Genomic DNA, 21,727 nt, shown 5'->3' on the forward strand with positions numbered 1-21,727 from the left:
GACCTCGTGCATGTATCTGAGGTCAATCTAGAACGGTGCTAAAATAAATGCTTATAAAGCCTGGTTTAGAAAATTGGTTTCCTAGCTAGGACTATGACCGCTTCTGATCCGTTAAGTATGTGACGGCATAGAGTGGGAAGGAGAAATAAAATTTTACATGAACATGAACTCACTCTTTGTCATCAATATGTGATGAAAGCAGCTACGAGGATCCTTCCGTGAGAAGAAGGCGGAGTTCTCCGGATGCGACCGGAATCTGTGCAAAAATAAAATAAAAAAGAATAATCAAGGAACATATCTATGGAGAAATAGTGCAAGTATTACCAGAAATGCGGACGCTTAGAACAAAATAAAAATTACGCAACTCATTTGGAGGTTCCCGACAACAAAGAACCAGAGACACAACTGCACTCTGACACAACCATACTGACGGTGGTCTTCAAATTAATTTTTTTAATTATTAATTTATTATTTTTCCCATGACCTCCTGGAGCAACAATCTGACGGCGCTTTTTGAGTTCTAGAGAGAAATTTATATGTTCGAACTTGTCTTAGTGAATGACACTTTATTCATCGGTATACGTCTTTTTGAAAAATGGAACGAGAAATGTTAGGCCTAACGTTAAGAGACCGGTAGCAAGCGATGTGGATCAGAGAGTAAACGGGGATAGTCGACATTCTAGTTGACATTAAGAAGAAAAAATGGAGCTGGGCAGGCCACGTAATGCGTAGGATGGATAACCGGTGGGCCTTTAGAGTTACAGTATGGATACCAAGAGAAGGGAAGCGCAGTCGAGGACGGCAGAAAACTAGGTGGGGTGATGAAGTCAGGAAACTTGCAGGCGCAAGTTAGAATCAGCTAGCGCAAGACAGGGGTAATTGGAGATCGCAGGGAGATCGCAGACCTTCATCCTGCAGTGTACATAAATATAGGCTGATGATCATGATGATGAGGATGATGATGATGATACGTGTTTTGTAGTTAAAATCAAAGTTGACCATCCGATCGATTGGCTTAACTGAATAACAAAATTGTCTTAGACATAAGACACACGAAATGGCATTACGTACATGAAACCTACCCAGCTTTGCGCCGTGGCGGTGTCGTGTCCATGGAAGTAATTACTGAATAAACATATTGCTATTTCTGCAGGGTTAGTAGAGCCCTTTTAAAAAGTATACAAGTATACAAATATACGGCCAAGCATTGGCGCGTTCCTGTAAACATGTATAAGCTCTGTAGTTTCACTGGCGATCCGAAACTACCATATTTTACGTCCTAATTGACGTCGAAATCACACTCCAACAAAGGATAAAGTTGTAGATAAGCGCTATTGCGGAACATTAAGCAGGTGTAACTTTTTGTTTGCTCAATTGTGTCACGTGTGAAATGAGTGGAACATGTTGCAGAAAAAGTAAGAGAGATCGATATAAATCATGTGAACTGAATTCTACTGCATGGTTTGAAAAACTGTAACAGAAAGAAAAAAGAAGAAATGGTCGGCACCAACTGGTGTCCTTGGATGTGTCTAATCTTGAGCAGAGCCACGGGAAAGTTCATGCTGCCATCCAAGAATTTCTTTTAGAGCCAATGAGAGTTAACCTCCAAATTTAATATTGTAAGCTTCCATTCCTTTTAACCAAATTGAATTTAAATTGTTTTATGTTTATGTACTCCCATAAAATCATGCATTCTCTCCAATCTCTACCTCCCTATTATAAAATTTTGTCCCCTTGTTTTGCACTTTACTTTGACCTACCCGGTTCCCGTCCAATCCTTTCAGAGGGGCCTCGTGTCAGTATTTCCAAGGATCTACTTCTACATTATGCGACCATCCTGTCAGCGCTGAATCGTGCCGCAAAGGAGCAATTGAGAGGACACCCCTCTAGAATAATCAGTTACCACATAAAAACCACAATCAATAAATCAGTCAATCAATCAGTCGATCAATCGATCAATCGGTTGATCGATCTACATTGCTTGTTAAAGCAACGTAGATCGTCTTCCTTTTCTTTCTTTTTAACTCTGAAGCCCTTGATTAAAATCATACACAGATATAATGAGGTAACATCAACCAATGAATGAATGAATGAAGCGCTTATTAACACAATGCTAGTTTTGTGCTCCAAGTGGGAAAAGGTGCGTATGGAAGCAAAGGAGAGAGGGGGGTCACAGTGGGAATCAGCGGACGATCCCGAAGATTTAGGGCTCCTCTAAAGAAGGCGGAGGAGGCCTGTTTCGCGGGTGACCCGTACATTCACTAGCGATCATTAAAGAAATGGGAGTTTGTCTGGGTATGAGCCACAAGTCGAGAGGAAGACAATAACTTCAGGCCTTCATGCGCAAGCGCACAGGTAAGTGATCCTTTTTTCATGACATCTGGTGTATGTACCTACAAAAAATGCATGTTGTTCTATGTAATGCACTGAAGCCCGAGTAGGTAGTATGAATAACCATAGAGAAAGATAGCTACGTGTGAATAACAATTTCACGTCAACGTGCGTCAGTTGAATTTAGGTACAAAGAAGACGAAGACGTCTTTCACCCATGCCACCGCACTGAAAGCAGGGAAGCCGAGGCTAGACGTGCCACCAGCGAGCTCCCAGTGAGCTCCACCCCCCAGGTGAGTGCACTGCTAAAGCTAGTACTTTAGCTCCACGTCGGCTGTACGTATCTAACGCACGTCCATCCTATGTCATCTCTTACCTCGTAGAAACTTCACCAAGCTCTATTCCGGTTTTGTGCTCAGTGAAGGCAGACAAAGCACGGAGCGCGCGACGAGTCGATGGTTTTCTTTATGGCTGCATAAACACGCAGCTCTGTTTATTTTATTGTGAAGAGAACGGCACGTCGTACGTGAATATCATGTATATTGTCGTACGCCCCGGGATAACTGCTCCCTAAAATTTAGCTAAATTGGTTCATTGTACTTCTTAAGAATCAAAATAGGCTAACAGAGTTATGCTTCTTGGATATAATATGCGCAACTAGGTAACCCTTTGTAATCAGTTCGAATTAATCGTCTCCTAAGCCAAAATTTTAATTGGATAGAGTCTGTGGCAGCGACACGCGACCACTTCAACATACAGTATCTCATATAGTCTACATTATTATACGTGCGTCTGTGAAGACAGTACCTGGTAAATAGGTGCGTCTACTGCATGGTAGTAGGCTGTAATAATAGTAATAGCTATGTAACTACGTGGCAAATGAGTTGCCGTTATACTACCGCATAACACAACATGAATAATATATGAAATGAGCGATAAAAAGGAGAACCGAGACGCCCGAAGTTCGTTAGTCACAGCCATTTGAAGCCAACAGATAATGAAGCAAAGGAAAGCATAGGGGAAGTTATTTGTTGTTTTAATTAAAGTGTTGCAATTATAAGCTAAAGGGAAATGAAAGTGCACAAAAAACAATTCGCCGCTGGTGGCAGCCAAACCCAAAACCTCCGCATTACGCGTGAGTTGCACTACCAATTGTGATACGGCGGCGGCTGTTCTCACGTCCACATACTTGTATGTATGTATGTACGTATGTATGTATGTATGTATGTATGTATGTATGTATGTATGTATGTATGTATGTATGTATGTATGTATGTATGTATGTATGTATGTATGTATGTATGTATGTATGTATGTATGTATGTATGTATGTATGTATGTATGTATGTATGTATGTATGTATGTATGTATGTATGTATGTATGATGTATGTATGTATGTATGTATGTATGTATGTATGTATGTATGTATGTATGTATGTATGTATGTATGTATGTATGTATGTATGTATGTATGTATTCCACGCCCATGTTGCGTGGAAGGCTGTCTACCAAAATAAACTGGGCCTATCTGAAATAGAGGTAATCAAAGGCAGTGCCTTGATAAAATCCTTATAAGATCCCGATTTTGATAAGAGTACAGCGTTTGTGTGCCGTGCACAGACAGTGTTCACCGTGCACATTAGAGCGCTCTTGGGAGCTTTAATGTGTTTTGTACCCCGGCTTGATCATGGAGGCAGTGAAACGTCACAGAACCCACGCGTCTCATGCACGAACCGATAGAGTTAACCAATAAGTGCCTCCTGCAGCAAATCTCAGCGGGTCTGCCATGAAGGTATCACTTGACGTTCACTATCATCCTCTAATGGTTCTGCCATATTTTTCTTTTTGGCTATTCTTTGATTTCTAGCAAGAAGATAAGTGAAGGAACGTATTTCTGCTCTGTAGGGTTTTGATACAGCATCATAGTGTGTGCGCCTTTGCGTGACGTCGTCACGCGTCTGAAGCTAAGCAAGCGGAAACAAACGATAGTTGTCGCTGTTTTGATGTGCGGTCGAGCCTGTGGATGTATAGTTTGTCATAAAATTGTAAAGGGCGCCGCCGCTGTTGTCGTAAGAGTGGACGACCCGCCTTTGTTGGCAGTAAAGTTAATGCTCAGTGCTGCTGCGAGATATTCTCGGTGAGCGCAACGCCAACGCGCGCGGAGGCAGCACGCTGGGACGACAGTATCGATGGACTGCAACTTTCTGCTAAAGATAGTGCAACGGTTCCATTCGGTCCTTGCGTATAGCAACGCTTAAGTGTCTGCGCAGTCGAGCCCGTTTCTGGTTAGCCGACAAAATTAATCAAACGGAGGTACCACGCTTTCATGCCTGGCAGTGAGCACGAGGAATTGCAAAATCTGACAATATGTGAACAGAAGACACGGCCATGACGTAGTAATAGGAAAGTTTCGGGTTGGTTGAGAAATCACTTAGAGCATGACGTGCATCCGCGGACACCAGTAATAACTGTTTGAGGAGAGGGTGGAGGGAGGGTAACTACAATAAACTCCTTTTCGTAGAAGAACATGACAGGTTGGAAGCTTAAGTTGTGCTTCGCGCTCAGATTAGGCGTAAACCGAGCAGAATTGGAACAACGCAAAGAAAAATGGCACTCAGACAAGACCGAGGAAACAATGACGTCCGCAAACAGATACGTAATTTATACAGGTACAAAGAACACCATGACGGAACTATAGAAAACATGGAGCTAACAATCGTGCCTTTGTTAGTTTCTGAGTTTCCACGCTCAGCAACGAAAAAGCAAAAGCAAAAGGGGGGCTTGTTAAAAGTTGACGTTATTTGCGGGAAGGGCCCTAACAAGTTGGAACTTTTATTTAGTCATGTCCTAACAAGACAGTGTCAACATTATTGCAAGAAAGACATTTTTTGCGCCTGGTTGACCGTGCACACTATGAAGAAGGCTTCAACACTATTAGCCCCCGACTAAATACACCTGTAAAACGAGATAGTGTCTTATCTTTTCCATTTACTGTCTAGAGATGTCGCCAAATTTTCTATGATGGGGGAAAATCTCGTCTGTGTACTGCTTCTTATGCAGTATAATGCATAATACGATCACAAGGTTGCCTTTTTTTTACCATGTTTACAAGCATCTGACACATTGACCGGAACCCGTCAAGCGTTAGCGCAAGAAATTACCAATGACAAAAGCAGCGTAAACTATTTAGGACATTTCTTCTTAACCACTACGACAGACGGACAAATCAATCTCATTGCTCCTCAGATGGTTATCTTGGCTGTCTGCTAGGATATTGAAGAAACAACGTTACGAAGACTACGAGTTTACTTTTGCCAAGTTTAGTTATGATCGAACGACGTTAGTACAAGGCGAACGTTTGTTCACTTTTCCGTGACGTGCGCGTAATAAGCGGTATTTTTACAAGCACACGAGCACGCTTTACAACAGTTGCCAAGCGGAGTTTCTGTACATTGTGCATAAATATCGAACGGGACAGACCTTTATGTCCTCGTCATGCCCGCGAAGAAAGGCTTGGCTTGCTATGTATGCGTTTATAATGCCACAACGCGGGACCCTTGACGACAACCTTTGGACGAAGCAAGAATAGCAATGCCTCTCACCTTTGTGCTTTGAAGGTCTTAGGCTTCGCAGCAATAAAGGAAAAGGCAGCAGCAAGTCGTGTAGGGGCATGCATATTTTATATTCTGCATTCTTCTTGTATGTTACTATGCTACAGGCGGTGTAAGGTCGTTGTAAACTTTTAATGCCTCATAACACATCATCGAGAAAGGATCAGTCGGGGGTGGATGGATTGGTGGCCGGCGCCGCCACTCACATGAAATGTCGTGAAAGAGATCCCCAGTTGGCAATGGCGACAAATGTTGCTCTGGTTGCACGATCACTTCCACTTTACGCGCATTTCTCAATGCAGAGCCGCAATAAATGATGCATGTCCAAGGCATGCAACACTTGTATGCCTCAATGCTGAACCTGCTAGAGATGACTGAGGTTATTTCTACTCAAACGTGACCTTTGTGAATAGGCAGGAAATATTTCGGTAGTGGTTCGGCTGCTGTGTCTTTGTTTCATTTCTATGTAGACCACCATAGACGGCTATCTAAGGCCAGTGTTCTAAATTTCAATTAATATTCATGAAAGACAGAACTATTGGGTTCAATCAAGCTTATAAACCGAATGTGATAGCGTGTTTGAAAATTTAAACCTGAATGGTCCAGAGGGCCCTTGGAGTGTAGATCCTTAAACTCGTTTCATTATTTACGCACGAGCCAGTGCAAGCACTGTACATGTGCTACGAAGTTGCTGGAATTACCGTAAAGCTTTGCATGCCCAGAGTTTTGCGCCATAGAAGTTGAGCATTTTCCCCCTATTCTGTTCCAGATACGTTAGTCAGCGAAACATCCGATTAGTCAAACAGAGCCCCACGCTCTCTGCTCAGTGTTTCTGTATTCACGCATTAAATAATTAAGGAGAGCCCGCGGAGCACGGCACGCCACTATTGACACCGATGTAGGGTTGATGTGTGTCGTGTTAAGTTTTGGACGCAATCTAAATATCGATCGCAAAAGTCGGTGGTGTAACAGCAGGGGGTCAGAATATCTGTGGGCATTTACGGTGATCACTGACCACTGCGCTTTAGGCATGAGGATTGTTCTAAGAGGGGACTCTAACCCTAGTTTGCCAACCTGGGACTTTTTAGCGTACACCATAGTTCAGTTCGCGGGTGCCTTTGCCTTATGCCCACTTTGAAATGTAGCCTAACCAAGCAAGCATCAAACGTCATCGCGGTTTCTAATTCCTAGTTGTCTCCAGGTTAGTCAATGTGGGTATATGCATGTATCAATTAGAAGGTACCCAGACAGTCTTGCTTCGCACTTCATGCATTCCGGATTATCATCGTAACTGCTGCTGCTGGTGTACAGCAGCAGTTACTTACCATTCAGGGCTCATCAATGAATAATAAATCTACAGCTGTCCTATTTCGTTGAGCGAGACAGTAAACTGTGTACTTTAGCTTGTAGCCCTAAGGCAACTGAAGGAAACAAAGAAACAAAAATAAGTGACTCTTCACAGGAACTGCAAAGCCCATGCTAGTGAAAGCCTACTTTGCACTGCTGTTTTGCAATAAACTTTAGTCCATTCTCCCGATAGATTCCCCCAATAGCAGCTGCGCACCGATGCCCCTCCCATGGTAAAATTCCTCGCTAACATAGCAATTATTCGAAAAAGCTGCAATGCACCGCCGACATTGTCGAAGTTTCAGGAAGTATCTTATATTTGCTGCACGACTTCTTCAATCAGGTCATTGAAGTTTCTAGAAATTAGATTTTCCGATGTAGCGTGCGCCTTCTGTTTTTCTTCGTGTCGTATATATGTTCTGCAAATCATTGCGATTTCTACAGGAGTCACTGACCTAGCAAATCTTCAACGGATTATAAACATGAGTACATCACGTCAACCGCGTATGTTACGATCCCGCAGCTCTCTCCAACTTTGCTCGGCGAAAACAAGATCCCTTAATTTTGGAGAAAGTTAAAGTGCGGCTAGAAGCGCAACATAGGAGCCCGGTTTCCACATGAAGCACTACTCAGCGTTAGCACGCACCAGTGCGCCACGCATTTTGGAGGCCACGCACAGGCTTCGTGGCGGCGGCGCCAGATTGCACCGAGTGTTCTAAGTGAAGCGCAATAGCGGAGCCCCGCTGCAATACACGCCTCATACATAACTTGTTTCGACGGTGGCATTACACTGTGTCGCCATATTGATTCAATGCTAAATGGATTACCATCGACTTCAATCGTGAGATGGGTTCAGCCGAATTTTTCTTTAGTCTTTCTTTTGTTTGCGCACTGTGAGGCTGTACACGGAGGCTGTAAGTTTTCTTGCATGTAGTGGCACGCGACGCTAGGCTGTAAAGGTCGGTACCGGCAGGACTGACTCGCACTCGCTTTCCCTTCGACGCCGCCAGCAGGTCGGTGCAGTCCCGGCAGCAGCGCGATGGCGAGTATGCCGGCGATTGGCATCGACCTGGGCACGACGTACTCGTGCGCGGGCGTGTTCCGCCAGGGGAAGGTGGAGATCATCGCCAACGAGCAGGGGAACCGCACTACGCCCAGCTATGTGGCTTTCACAGATCAAGAGCGCCTCATCGGCGAGGCTGCCAAGAACCAGGCGGCGCTCAACCCCACGAACACCGTCTTCGGTAAGCCTTCGCGTTCTGGTCGCCGCCAACGCGCAATGTAAGCTCTACGCAAGTGTTATCTGTGTAATAATGCTGCTAAGATTTGTTGCTCCATATATATCAGCACGCGGAACACCAATATAATTTTCGTGAGGATTCCTTTTACACCCAGCGTAGATTACAGGTATCAATAGAAGAACGCGCACGCACGCACGCACGCGCGCACGCACGCACGCACGCACGCACGCACGCACGCACGCACGCACGCACGCACGCACGCACGCACGCACACACACACACACACACACACACACACACACACACACACACACACGCACGCACGCACGCACGCACACGCACACGCACGCACACACGAACGCACGCACACACACACACACACGCACACACACACACACACACGCACGCACACACATACACCTCATTAGTCATTGCCATGATTTTAGTACATGTATATTTTACGCACTATACAGCGATTATTTCTAGGCCCCTTTACAGCCACGCCTCATCTACTTCTCAGAATTCATTGCTCCACTACAAACTCACAAACACTGGCATGGCGCTCTTTGGCCATACTTGGCCCTTGCGCCATTACACACCATACATCATCATCATCATCACTCTCTCTCTCGCCGCGGTGGCTAAGGGGCTATGGTGTTGCGCTCCTAAGCACGAGGTCGCGGGATCAAATCCCGGCTGCGGCGGCCGCAATTCGATGGGAACGAATTGCAAGAACATCCGTGTCCCGTGTATCGGGGGCACGTTAGCGATCTCCTGGTGGTCAAAGTTATTTCCGAGTGCTCCACTATACGACATATCTCAATAAAGTCATGGCTTTGACACGTATAACCCCAGAATTCAATTCAACACGCACGCGCGCGCGCAAGCACACACTGTATCTCGTGATAACAGACGTCGAAAATTTTGCTCGCAATTTCGTTCTTTCCAGCAAACCGTTCCTATTGTTGTAGCGCTGGTTTTGTATGGTTGTTGTTCTTGCGCTAGTGAGCATTACACCGTGTATGTTAGTGTATTATGTTATCAGTTATTTAATGCTGGGGAACGGTATGATGTTGTCGATCTCACTCAGAAAAGTGAGCGACTAAACCATGAAGAAAGCTGAAAATGATGTTATACTCGGTATCATTAGCGTGGAGTCAGGTACCACGTACAAAAATTCAGTTTTTCAGAGAGCCAACCTGTCGTCTAGCATTCCTTTTTTTTTCATTCGTTTATTCGAGTTACTATTAGCAGAAAAACTACGCATTCGTTCAAAAACACAGACTCGTGGAACAGGAACCTATGCTGATGTCGATTTTCTGGCCGGCAGATGCGAAGCGGCTCATCGGGAGAAATTTCAATGACCCGGCACTGCAAAATGACATGAAGCACTGGCCCTTCAAAGTGATCAGCGACGGAAACAAGCCCCGGGTCCAGGTAACCTTCCGCGGAGAGACCAAGGTGTTCCACCCAGAGGAGATATCGTCCATGATACTGTACAAGATGAAGGAGAGCGCGGAGGCCTTTCTCGGCGGGCCCGTCAAAGAGGCTGTCATCACGGTGCCGGCCTATTTCAACGACTCACAGCGGCAGGCGACCAAGGACGCCGGCGCCATCGCAGGCCTCAAAGTGCTCCGCATTGTCAACGAACCGACGGCGGCTGCGATTGCCTACGGCCTTGACAAGGTTTGTTGCTTTTCTGCCGAGATGCACGGCCAGCGAATTCATTAATAATACGAGTATCAGCGTCTTTAACAATATCAGCAGGTCGGTGCCTTGCGCAGGAGCAGACGTGGTCGCAGTGAATGGAACAGTCTATCAGATGACGCCGTGGCCCACGTGCGCTTTAATGCGACCAAGTATGCCCCTCCACAACGCGCTGACGCGCTCTTATTGTTAATTATTGGACAGCTGTGCGCATGACTTTAGGCCGTACTTTAAGGAAACATAGCCGTGGTATTCGACCATTCTTGATCACATATCAAATCTGCATCTTCATGCGAGCTTCCGCCTGGTTTAGGCGGACCAGAAGGAGCGCAACGTCATGATCTTTGACCTTGGTGGCGGCACGTTCGATGTGTCCGTGCTCTGCATCGACAAGGGCACCTTCGAGGTCAAGTCCACATCGGGCGACACGCACCTGGGCGGCGAGGACTTCGACAGCCGCATGGTGTCCTTCCTCGCGCAGGAATTTCTGCGCAAGCACAAGAAGAACATCGAGCACGACAAGAAGGCGATGCGCCGCCTACGCACCGCCTGCGAGAAGGCCAAGCGTACGCTCTCTTCATGCACGCAGGCCAGGTGAGCAATTCGCCTGCACGACTCTGAGCGACAACGCACAGTGCCACCTCACGTAGTTCTCTCGACGCTGAGAAACAAGCAGATCCAAATCATTGTTGGAACGTATATGGCGCAACGCTCGCTTGAGTTGGCGAAACAGCAGCATGCAGAAGCGGATGACGCAAGCAAAGATTGGTCGCCTGTAGCTGTTAGTAGCCTGTGTCACGAGTACTGGAGATTTCTGTGGACAGGCCACTTTCAAATCGAAGCTCGGAAAACACCCGAAAGCCGAATCTTTCGCATCGTACCTGAATCCGACCATTCCGCGATAACTTAACTGTAATTCACCTTTGCGCGTGCCCATTCGTCCTATCCTCACAACTAACCAGTTCAACAATCTTCGTTCAAATCAACAATGATATGTCTTGCATTTTAACGCGCGCAGTCAGCGCAGATACTTTGATGAATTTTCTAATCTCCTTTCGACATTCACCATCCCATTTTCGGTCAATGGAGTATCTGAAACTTGATTAAGTGACCATGACAGACGCCTTTCCTGTTTTTCTAATTTTGTTACTGAATACTCCAATCGTCTGTTCAGCAACCGCGGCGGCGCAGCTGTTCCACCATCCACCAGATGCAGGTGTTCTAATCACCATCCATTTTTTTTCTAAATTTTCACTATACTCACAGTAGCACACATTCTGGGGTATTGGCCAAGATTGGGCCTACGCCCAGTGGTCTAAGGTGTCTCTTTTGGGCACATAGCTTGTGGCACATACCGAATCGTCTTAGTTGTTGTCTACTCGGCTAGGTAGCAGCCATCAGAAAGTTGTCAATGAACCCAGCGGCACTTACCAAGTGGCATATACTTAGTGGCACATAACCATCGGCTTAAATTGTTGTCTACATGGCAAGACAGCAGCCGCCAGCACCTGCAAAGTGTGGAGAAGAGGCAAACAAAGCTTCTCTTTTAAAGGATACCAAAGTGACACCCGAAAGCTGGCTAGGCGTCCCCGTCGAATCTTGCTGCCAAACGGTGCTTTTTAGGAATACATCGCACGATATTGTCGAGATCACTACGAATATAATTAATGTCAGAGGCGTTATAAAAGCGAAACTAAAATAAAATAGCAGATCACATGATATCATCGAGCTCACTTGGAGCATTATTCATGTAAATGGTATTGTGAAGGCAAAACTGAAAGAAGCTTACATTTTGGTGTCCTACACTTCATTCTGACAAATTAAGGATCAGCCTTGAACACTGGATCATGTTGGTGCTGTTTCTAGGTGAAGCTGCTAGCCTGGCCGTATATACTGGTAGTTGCAACGCGAGAGGGGCAATTACAGATAAACAGTTTCGACACATTCCAGAAGGGACGTGAGTAGTGCAACAACTTACGATGGCATTACCCAGACAATTAGGCTTCAGTAATGGCACGCACTTGTCGATCTGGTCTGTGTCTGGCGTCCTAAAGACGTTTATGCCATTTTGTTCGTGTGCGTGCGTGTGCGTGTGTGCATGCGTGCGTGCCTATGTTGGATGGGCGCGTGCGTTTGAGTGTCTCCGCATGAAGTATCTGTCCACACAACATTGACTCCAACTATGCACTATAGATTAGATACTGAGAGAAAACCATAAAGAAAGAAAGCAACTGAGTCCATTTACTAGCCCATCACATGTGTTTAGGGTGTACGACCTGAGAGAAAGGCACCACTGTCCTGTTCTTTTTAGCCAGTACGCTGGCATTCGAAGTGTGGCAGTTGTCCTACGCTTATATAAGAAAGAACACATAAACCAGTCTGTCATTAGAGAGGGCTTGAAGACCGCAAACATAAACATTACAGCACATAGGACGCGCCATTTGCGTGTTTGTGCAATGTGATATGCTGCGTCACGAAGAGATGGAAACAGTTGAGCGCCGCACGTTCGCAATCGATACGATGTTAGACACACATCGCACTAAAAGCAAAATTTACCTTTAAAAAGCACGTTAGGATCGATAGAAAACAAAAGGAAGGGTATTTGACTACAGAGTATGTCATAACGCTGTTTTGTCAAGCCAGCCGTCACTAGCTCTGCTCTATACCATTCACGTAAATTAAGCAACCCAAGGCGACATTTTTTGTTACCGAAATGTAAACATCGCGGAACGTTCAAAATGGCCTAGGTGTGTTTAATGGCGGCAGTGAGACTTGGCAGAGTTTTGTAAGACAATAGAACACATCAAAATAAATTGGTTAATCGAAAATTATGATATCTGCAGATAAAACGTATTCGATGCGCCTTGCCTGTAAGAGTCTTCTCGCGACATGTCCTTGTTCAGTCGCCTCAGAGAAGGCTCTTACAGGCAAGGCACAGAGGGCCGACGAAGCCGAAGTATCTCTAATGTTAATAAAAATGCTATCAAAGAAAAGCCACTACCTAAGCAATCGGTGTTTTTGAGCTGGTTTATGCGCTTTGGCGGACAGAATTTTCGCGGACAAGTAAAGTCACAAATTATATAATTTATTATAACTTTTCTTACCTTATCTTATTTCGCAACTGTGGTATTTTATTGTTAGACACATGAAAACAAGCGTATTCAAAGGCAATTATATTTTGCTTCATACTTCTACAGCATTTTTTGTTAGATATTCATCGCCAAATTTGACGTTGAGTAAGCTAATTTCGCATTCGGAGGCGGAAGCTTCGGGGACTTGGACGGTAGCTTGTGCATCACTTGATGTGTTTGGTTTTTGCATAGACCATCCGACACTGAGCGTAGGTAAAGTCACACCACGTATTTTAGGGAACGACATCGCCAAATTTAAAGCGTGGCAATTAATATGCCGGCAACGATCCGCTGCCCACCTACCCACCACTGGACCACATACTGTTATGCAAGGAAGCTCTTACAGCGAAGCTGTTTATGACTAGGGTTCCGTGGATTTTTCGTGTGCGTAAGCAAAACCTCGGGTCCCGCGCGAACGCGCTCGTGCCACTGCTCGCACGTTCGTCCTCATCTTCTTCCACAGCTGGCTTGTCGGCGTCCCTCCTTGGATATGAATTTTTAGCAGATTAGTTATTAATAGGCACCATTTTCAAGATCAGTAGACTCCCATGCAGGTAGATTATAAAGGTTTGTCAAAGATTTCACACTGTACGACCCGCGTCGGCCATGTCTACGTTCGCACCGCCCTCTCTTTGTCGGCGTTCGAAGCGCCTGCGTATATAGTTTCATTTCGTTCCGCTCTCCCGTGGCGGCGGTATATAAACAAACCAGAAAGAGAAGTTGCCGTTCTCCATTTTGAATTTCACTTTTCTTCTGTCGTCGTAATGGGGAGGCCGCGTAGAGTCCGAACTCCCAAAGAACAGATGCGAGAGTGCAATCGGAGCCGTCGGGCTGCAAACAGCAATTGTCCACCAATCAAGACAAATAATGACCACCGATCAAGACAATAAATGTGTTCGCACCTTTGTTGAAAATTCTGTGTCATGTCTGTGTCGTGTGCTAAACAGCTTCGCTGGTCATTCACCTTCACAGAGTGGAATGGCTCAAGATTTCTTTTTTATCTACATTCTTCCATCTGTGTCACCGTATTTTACCGCGAGCAAAATATAAAAGTTGGCAAATATCTCTATCCAGCATCGAGATCGACTCCCTGTACGACGGCGTGGACTTCTACACGTCCATCTCGCGAGCGCGGTTCGAAGAGCTCAACTCGGACTTGTTCCGGTCATGCCTGGACCCGATGGAACGCTGCCTGAACGACTCCAAGCTGACCAAGACGGACATTAAGGATGTCGTTCTTGTAGGAGGTTCCACCCGGATCCCCAAGATACAGAGGCTCGTCCAGGACTTCTTCAACGGCAAAGAGCTGAACAAGTCCATCAACCCGGACGAAGCTGTGGCGTACGGCGCTGCCGTCCAAGCCGCCATCCTGACGAACGTCAAGACGGTCGAGCTGCAGGATCTGCTGCTCCTCGACGTCACCCCTTTGTCGCTTGGCATCGAGACGGCGGGTGGGGTGATGACGGTGCTCATCATGCGCAACACCACTATACCCATCAAGAAGACCCGCATCTTCACCACATACACGGATGAGCAGCAGAGCGTTCTCATACAGGTACCCAATAACATTTTGACTTGTAGAGGTTACAGGCGTATGTATGATGTTACTATAGAACATGGCTTAATGACACGGTGGGCAGCGCGACAAAAACAGAGGGGAAAGAGTGCCCACTCTGTTCACTCCTGTGTTCCCTCTTTTTTTGCTGCGCTGTCCATCAAGGCATTAGGTCGAATTGGGCATTATTTTTCTTTGCAATATACGTAAGTAGATAATAAACCAATTGAATTGACAAGGGAGCGAAAACAGTTCATGTTTTACTTCCGCTCGAAAGCGTAACGGGTGTTGTTGGCATGGCGAGAAATTTTAAGTCATTGCATCATTACATTCACGCATTACCATCATTAAATCACTTAGATATGGTAACTGAAGGCGAGAGAAGCAGCCTTGACGACAATGTATTGTGATGCTGTGCTTGGTAATCTCCTTGGAACGCCATCGCCTTGCACAACGCCTCTTGTATAAAAAAATCATATCACCTTCTAAAACCTTCAAGTCGCTGCCATGCCATTAAGCCTCGGAAGATCATCAACAATCAATCATAATCAATCAATGTAATAAGATTTCAGTACAATGGTATCAGCCCGGTTAACGCCCTTACAAGTTCGCCAAGATCAGCCGCGCCCACAACCAACCTAGTAACGGCTGATCGTTAAGACTCACATTTAGAGCGCAGCTCATAGGCGCCAGTTCCTGCGGCGAGCGTCGGCGTTCTCCCTCGGCGTAACCGAGCGAACGAGCAGAGCAAAAGATGAAAGCGTACGGGGAGGGCTGCGTGAGAAGAAAAGCCTAGTGCCGCGTAAGACTTGAGACGACCGCGACGAGATGGCGCCAGGGTGGCGCACCGTCGTCGGTTCACCGATGGCATGCGGAGAGCGCTTCCAAAGATACCAGGTGTTCTGTGATCATGCCATATATGGAAACAAAGCGCTGCATGAGCGGAGGTCTGTCTGCGACGGCTGCTGTGAATCGCGCCCAGGCGTCACCCACGCGCTGCCTGTCGTGATCTCCCGATTAGCCGAGGCAGTGGTGTCACGCTTAGCTCCGTCTGCAACGTGCTGCACGGACAGATCGTCCGCGCCAGCCAATATATCGCGAAATGAAAACACGTATAGAGCTGCGCTGAAATTTCGCATTAGGGAGTATCGTAATCGTCAGTGAACTTTTCATTGCGTACAAATGCACGAAGTCGCAGAAAAGACTTTCGAAGTTTGTTAAGTGTCGTATTTGTCCGGCTCGTCCATTTCCGCTTCGGTGCGTTGCCATTGTTTTCGTCCCTATAAACATCAAAATTTTTAGATTATTTGTTGCCGCTCCAATGCGCACGCAGGTGTTCGAGGGCGAAAGAGCTCTCACCAAGGATAACAACCTGCTTGGCAAGTTCGTGCTCAAGGGCATCCCACCTGCACCGCGGGGTGTGCCACAAATTGAGGTCACCTTTGATCTCAGTGCCGACGGCATCCTCAACGTGTCGGCTGTCGAGAAGAGCGTCGGTAAGCCCAAGAACATCACCATCACGAACGACAAGGGCCGCCTGACTTGTGACCAGATTCAGAAGATGCTCAAGGAGAGCGAGAACTACAAGGAGCAGGACACCGCCGAGAGGAACCGCATCGCCGCCCGAAACGCACTGGAGAGCTACCTTTTTCAGGTACACAAAGCTGGCCATGGCTACAACTTAGCTCTCTGCTCTCAGAGTTTTCTGTCACGCGCTGTGAACTTCGGACTTTTGGGATCGCCATACCAAACTGAGAGAACGCGAAATGAACATTTATTAACAGGTCACTCATGATTGAAATCGCTGAAACTGAATGTGGCGAGCGGAAGGGCCACTTCACGACTGAATTGCAGGCGACGCAGTCGGCTACTTTGAAATCGTGCTGCGTTCGGCGCGCGCTCGCCTTTAGCCCCCAAATCCCGAGTCATACCAAGATCCTCCTATACCCTGTTCATACTAACCCTCCCTCACTGCAGCACAGGTTACAATAGCCGCTTTCTCTGCAGGTTGCCGCCCACTGCTGAACGTCCGCATGACGTCAGTGTAGCACGCTGCCTGACTATAGCGGCCTCGAAGTGTTTTATATTGGCCCGTTTTCTCAAGGCACTTCTCTGCGTGCTTTTGAATAGCCGACAGCTCAAATCTCCGGCCGTCGTATAAAAAGACCCTCATGCGCACAAGTCAATAACTCCGTAAGCTGTAGGTACGCTTACACATTTTGTTTTTGTTTTTGTTTTTTCATTCTTATCCCACCCACTCTCTCGCCCTCCTCAAGTCTAGCGAGTCTCCACCCAGCTCTAGCCATTCTAACCTAAGGTCTCCCCTTCTTTCTCCCATTCGTTCCTCCTTTCTGGTTGGCTTTTCCACTCGTCGCATCAGATCTGTTAACAATCCGTAAGCGTCAACTTTGCCATTTGTGAAGCTGCTTTCTGAATTTTGCTTACTCGGCTGCCAGTTATCCCCACAGAATAGCAATCAGTGATCCTATATGTTACAAAACAACTGCGTACACCTCTTACGACCGATGACAGCAACGCACGGACGCGTTGTTTTAACTATCTTGAAGCCCTTATACTGTTGAGCGTCTACGTCTCGCAGCTGCGCACCAAGATCAAGGAGGACCCTTCCGTGCACAGCGTACTCAAGCAGGAAGAGATGGACAACGTGCTCAAGAAAGTCGACGAGCTAGAAGGCTGGCTGGAGATGAACGCGGTGAGCTCTATGTTCTTCCACTTCGTCCTCCTTCTCGTCCTCCACGTCTGCTGTTTCGTTTTTTTTTTTTTCAGTGGAGAACAGTGGAACGCACACACACACATACACGCATATTATACGAGTATATATACACCCACAACCTGCCCATTAAGCGTAGTTCTAAGGTTGTGGGTTCGGTCCCCATCACCGATAAGTTATCTTTTCGTTCACTTTTATTTTCCACTTTTCTTCATTATATTCTACATTTCAATTACCCCTATAGTATGCTTCCCTTGGCTTCATTGCCTGCTGGCGTTTATGATTTGTTTAGACGTTTACTTAATCGAGGTTTATGCTGGAGGACCGGCCTTTATCTAGACATTATACTTGATTCATGAGATTTCGGTTTATAGAATCTTAGCTATGGGCGGAGCCAAGCGCTTCATTATTTATTTTCAGATTGTAAGGTAAAGAGACAAGAAATTATGTTACAACGGTAGTTCATCACAGGTAAGGCGGATAAACATTTACAAGACATTGCGCATGCTCTCTTATGTGGATAAAGTGGGGTCAATTATATAAAATATGTTCAAAGTGGCAAAAAAAAAAAGGTGGGTACGTCGAACGTCGCCTTCACGTAATGTGTGTTGGAGTTCAAGGGACGTGAGCGCGAGTGCGTTGCATTGTGACAAAGTTGATAATAACCAGCGACAGTTATCATGCCATCTTGGTCGTGATGTCGCTGTCGTTGACTCTGTCATCATGCTTCGTCGCCGTCGTCATTGCCATCGTGTGGTCTTCGTCATACCGCCACCTCAGTCCGTGTACATTGTTCGGGGAGTTAGCATAGGAGGAGTGCACGAGTTTTGCGTCTATTTGGAACGTTGGCGCGAGCCGGAAGGGAAGGGAAGCTGTAGCTGTAAAGAGTTGTGATCCGGAGGAGTCGCTCAAGTCTGCCGATATATTTTTACGCAATATTTCGGCAGAAACTATCTCAGGACGACTGTCGAGGTTAATGTGATTAGCACTGAATCAATGTAGCGAGACTTCACATTGCCACTGCCGAAACGTGCATGTATGAAGCGTGTACTGGCGCCACCACCGGCGCCGCGGCGAAGTCCGTGCGTGGCGCGAGTTTGAATATATATTCAGACAAGGTTTTCTGAATATATGTGACGCAGGTTTGATTCCGCGCAGTGGCCCAAGTTGGAGTGGAAAACGTTGATTGTAGAGAGGCGCATACCAAGTGGCACATGCCCATTGATCCAAGTTGGCGTGAAAGAGTTCAGATACGTATCAGTCAAACGTAGTGCATGCTGGACGAACTTCGCAAAGAAAGCTAACCGCATTGATAAGTACGACAGCAGTCGATGCGATTAGTTTCGCAAATTTTGACAGACCTAAGGGCCCTCGCGCTGGACTTTTACGCTCGACTGCTTTAGGTGTATACCCTGCTGGCATCAATTTTGGTTCAGCCCCGCTCAGACGGGAATAACTCGTTCAATGAAAGATTTATTGCTAAGTTACGAACGGGAACGACGGTGGTGGAATCAGTGGCTTCAAAACATCTTTCTTGATATGATCGGAACTCTAGGATTTCATTTTTGAAAACAGCTCAGAGGCGAGGAATGGTGTTAACTTATGGTGATGATAATGATGATGACTTTACGACATGTTCTTTTAATCCGGGCGGTGACAAGTAGTGACCTTTAGCCTGCGTACGATTGCGGGTAATTCTAATTGCACTTTAGGATTCTGCTGATCTGCTTCATCGTGTAACGCCTGTGATGGCCCCATTTCTTCTGTGCTTAAATGTTGCGAGCATGTTCTAACGGCGACCATATGACCGCGCATTCGTTATCAATATTTCAGACTTGTTGTATCCTCTTCTCATGTGCTTGTGCAATTTTGTTTCTGCGCAGAAATCTACCAGGGACGAGTTTGAAAAGAAAAAGAAAGAGGTGGAAGTGATATGGGAGCCTCTCGTCCTGCGTGTCTATGCCAGCACGCAGGGAGGAAGCTTGAGCACCGGGTAGGACGCCGAGAGAGACGCATCCTAAATATTTGCGAATGATTAAATTTGCTTTAGGTATTGTATCCACGAGAGCTTGAAATACTGCTGGTGCAATTCCACAATAACGCAACACGTGTTCTAACAGATACATACAGCCAAATTCGCTGCTTCGTTAAATAACCCTTATGCATATTATTGACACAGATTGTCATAGAATATCACAGATTGCTGTTAGTTGGCCCTATATAATAAATGAAAGGATTTGTGACCGTCCACCTCAGAGTTATTATGAGCACTCGTAGCCAACTTTTGAAAGATATCAATAAAGTGGTGGTGAGACATCTTTGTAGAAGTTTCTTTATATAAAGAATGGATGACAAATTTCGCATAATACATAATACACAACATTTAACGTGATAACGTATGCTTGTAACGACACTGAATATGTGCTCGTGTAACATCGCAGTGCTCCGACTAATCGGCGTATATACAGGGTGTTCATTTTTAAGTTTTACGAAATTTTTACGAATCGCCTGTAGCAAGTAGCATAATTCTTATCATTGAGCTGGGTTATTCGATGAGGCGGACATTATTAGCACGATAAATTGAAACAATTAATCAACTAATCAAAAAATTCACTAATTAACTTCTTAGTTAATTATTTTACGACACATTGCAATTTACGAATTGTAGCCGATGAGCTTGTCAGGCGTATCCACTTGGAATGAACTTCCAGAACGACACCAGTTTGGAGATATGCGCCGGAAAATTCGCCGTAAAAATTCACGGTTGTTCAACTTACTTTTTTACCAAAATGCTGTTTTAATCAAAAAAGTAACTGGAACACTCATGTATTTCGTCCCACATTCTGGGCAATAATCCCTCGAAACTGGTGCCATCCTGGAAATTCATTTCAAGTGGATGCGTCTTGTAAACGCACCGGCTACAATTGGTAAATTGAAATATGTGTCGTAAAGTAATTGACTAAGAAGTGCATTATACAATTTTTGTTAATAAGCTGAATATGTGTTTCAATTTCTCGTGCTACTAATGTCCGCCTCTTCGAATAACCCAGCTCAACAATAATAATTATGCTATCTGCCACAGGCGATTTTTAAAAATTCCGTAAAACTTAAAAATTAACGCACTGTATATAATGGCATACAGCACATAGAATATATAGGTGGTTGGCCTTAAATTGAACAATTACCCGCCGGGGTGGCTCAGTCAGCTAAGGCGTTGCGCTGCTGAGCACGAGATCCCGGGATCGAATCCCGGCCACGGCGGCTGCGTTACGATGGAGGCTAAATGCAAAAACGCCCGTGTACTTAAGTTGTAGTGCACGCTAAAGAACCCCAGGTGGTCAAAATTAATCCGAAGCCCTCCTCTACGGCGTGCCCCATAATCAGAACTGGTTTTGGCACGTAAAACCCCAGAGAGAAGTAAATTGAACAATTTGGTAAATCGATCTTTCTTTTCAAGCGAAGCTTGTATACACTAGCCTGCGCCGGTGATATAACGCTAGAAAAACCAGCTGCTCTCAGATCTGCTCGAGCCTCGTCGTCGTCTTCCGCAGCTGGCTCGTTGGCACCTCTCGGGTTGCGCTCGTGCTCGGCACGCGCTCGTGCCACTGCTCCCGCGTTCGTCGTCGTCTTCCACAGCTGGCTGCGTTGCCGCTAATCATTCCAGCGTATAATTTCACCTCTCTTCTGTCGTCGTAATGGGGAGGCCGCGTTTGCGGGGGTATGAGTCATTGCTTAAGAGGGTATATGAGCCATTCATTGTCTTACGTAGCAGACAGATTTAATTTTGAAGCTATTCAATTTCGAAGAATCGCAAGCGGCAATGGCGGGCGAATGCTGTTAACCACGCCGCCGAGCAAACTCGAGACATCGAACGCAAGCGACAACGGGTGACTGAGGGCATACCGTCAGTGACGTCGTTCTCTCCGTCGCAGCCGAACTTGTGTGTAACCTCTTAATTGAGAAATACTTTAATGAACCCTCGAGATTAACCCAGTGATAAACACTGGGGCCACACGTTTCAGCTTCGCTGGTTAACCATCTTCACGGAGTGGAAGTCTAGCTTCCGCAGCTC

The 21,727-nt window shown here is 46.0% G+C and overlaps 1 protein-coding gene across 2 annotated transcripts; it reads left to right on the plus strand.

Moving 5' to 3' along the window:
- The first annotated feature begins 2,318 nt into the window (after positions 1–2,318).
- LOC119456257 (heat shock-related 70 kDa protein 2) lies at positions 2,319–19,905 on the plus strand. 2 transcript variants are annotated; one of them, XM_037717909.2, is made up of 8 exons: positions 2,319–2,624; positions 8,301–8,534; positions 9,862–10,217; positions 10,552–10,832; positions 14,444–14,924; positions 16,258–16,578; positions 17,524–17,637; positions 19,539–19,905. In XM_037717909.2, the coding sequence occupies exons 2-8, from the start codon at positions 8,330–8,332 to the stop codon at positions 19,650–19,652; spliced, it is 1,872 nt and encodes a 623-aa protein (XP_037573837.1). In that variant the 5' UTR covers positions 2,319–2,624; positions 8,301–8,329; the 3' UTR covers positions 19,653–19,905. The 2 variants fall into 2 exon arrangements, with proteins under 2 accessions (XP_037573837.1, XP_049525591.1); XM_049669634.1 differs by having other exon boundaries at positions 8,304–8,534.
- The last annotated feature ends 1,822 nt before the right edge of the window (positions 19,906–21,727 follow it).

The sequence above is a fragment of the Dermacentor silvarum genome, chromosome 6, assembly GCF_013339745.2.
Source record: "Dermacentor silvarum isolate Dsil-2018 chromosome 6, BIME_Dsil_1.4, whole genome shotgun sequence".
In the NCBI taxonomy this organism is placed as follows: domain Eukaryota; kingdom Metazoa; phylum Arthropoda; class Arachnida; order Ixodida; family Ixodidae; genus Dermacentor; species Dermacentor silvarum.

What these genes read in the sequence shown, in the direction of transcription:
- LOC119456257 (XM_037717909.2), top strand. Translation starts at nt 8,330, where the DNA reads ATGGCGAGTATGCCGGCGATTGGCATCGACCTGGGCACGACGTACTCG. An exon ending in TTGCCTACGGCCTTGACAAG is followed by an intron (nt 10,218 to 10,551) that starts GTTTGTTGCTTT and finishes CGCCTGGTTTAG; the next exon opens with GCGGACCAGAAGGAGCGCAA. An exon ending in TGGAGAGCTACCTTTTTCAG is followed by an intron (nt 16,579 to 17,523) that starts GTACACAAAGCT and finishes TACGTCTCGCAG; the next exon opens with CTGCGCACCAAGATCAAGGA.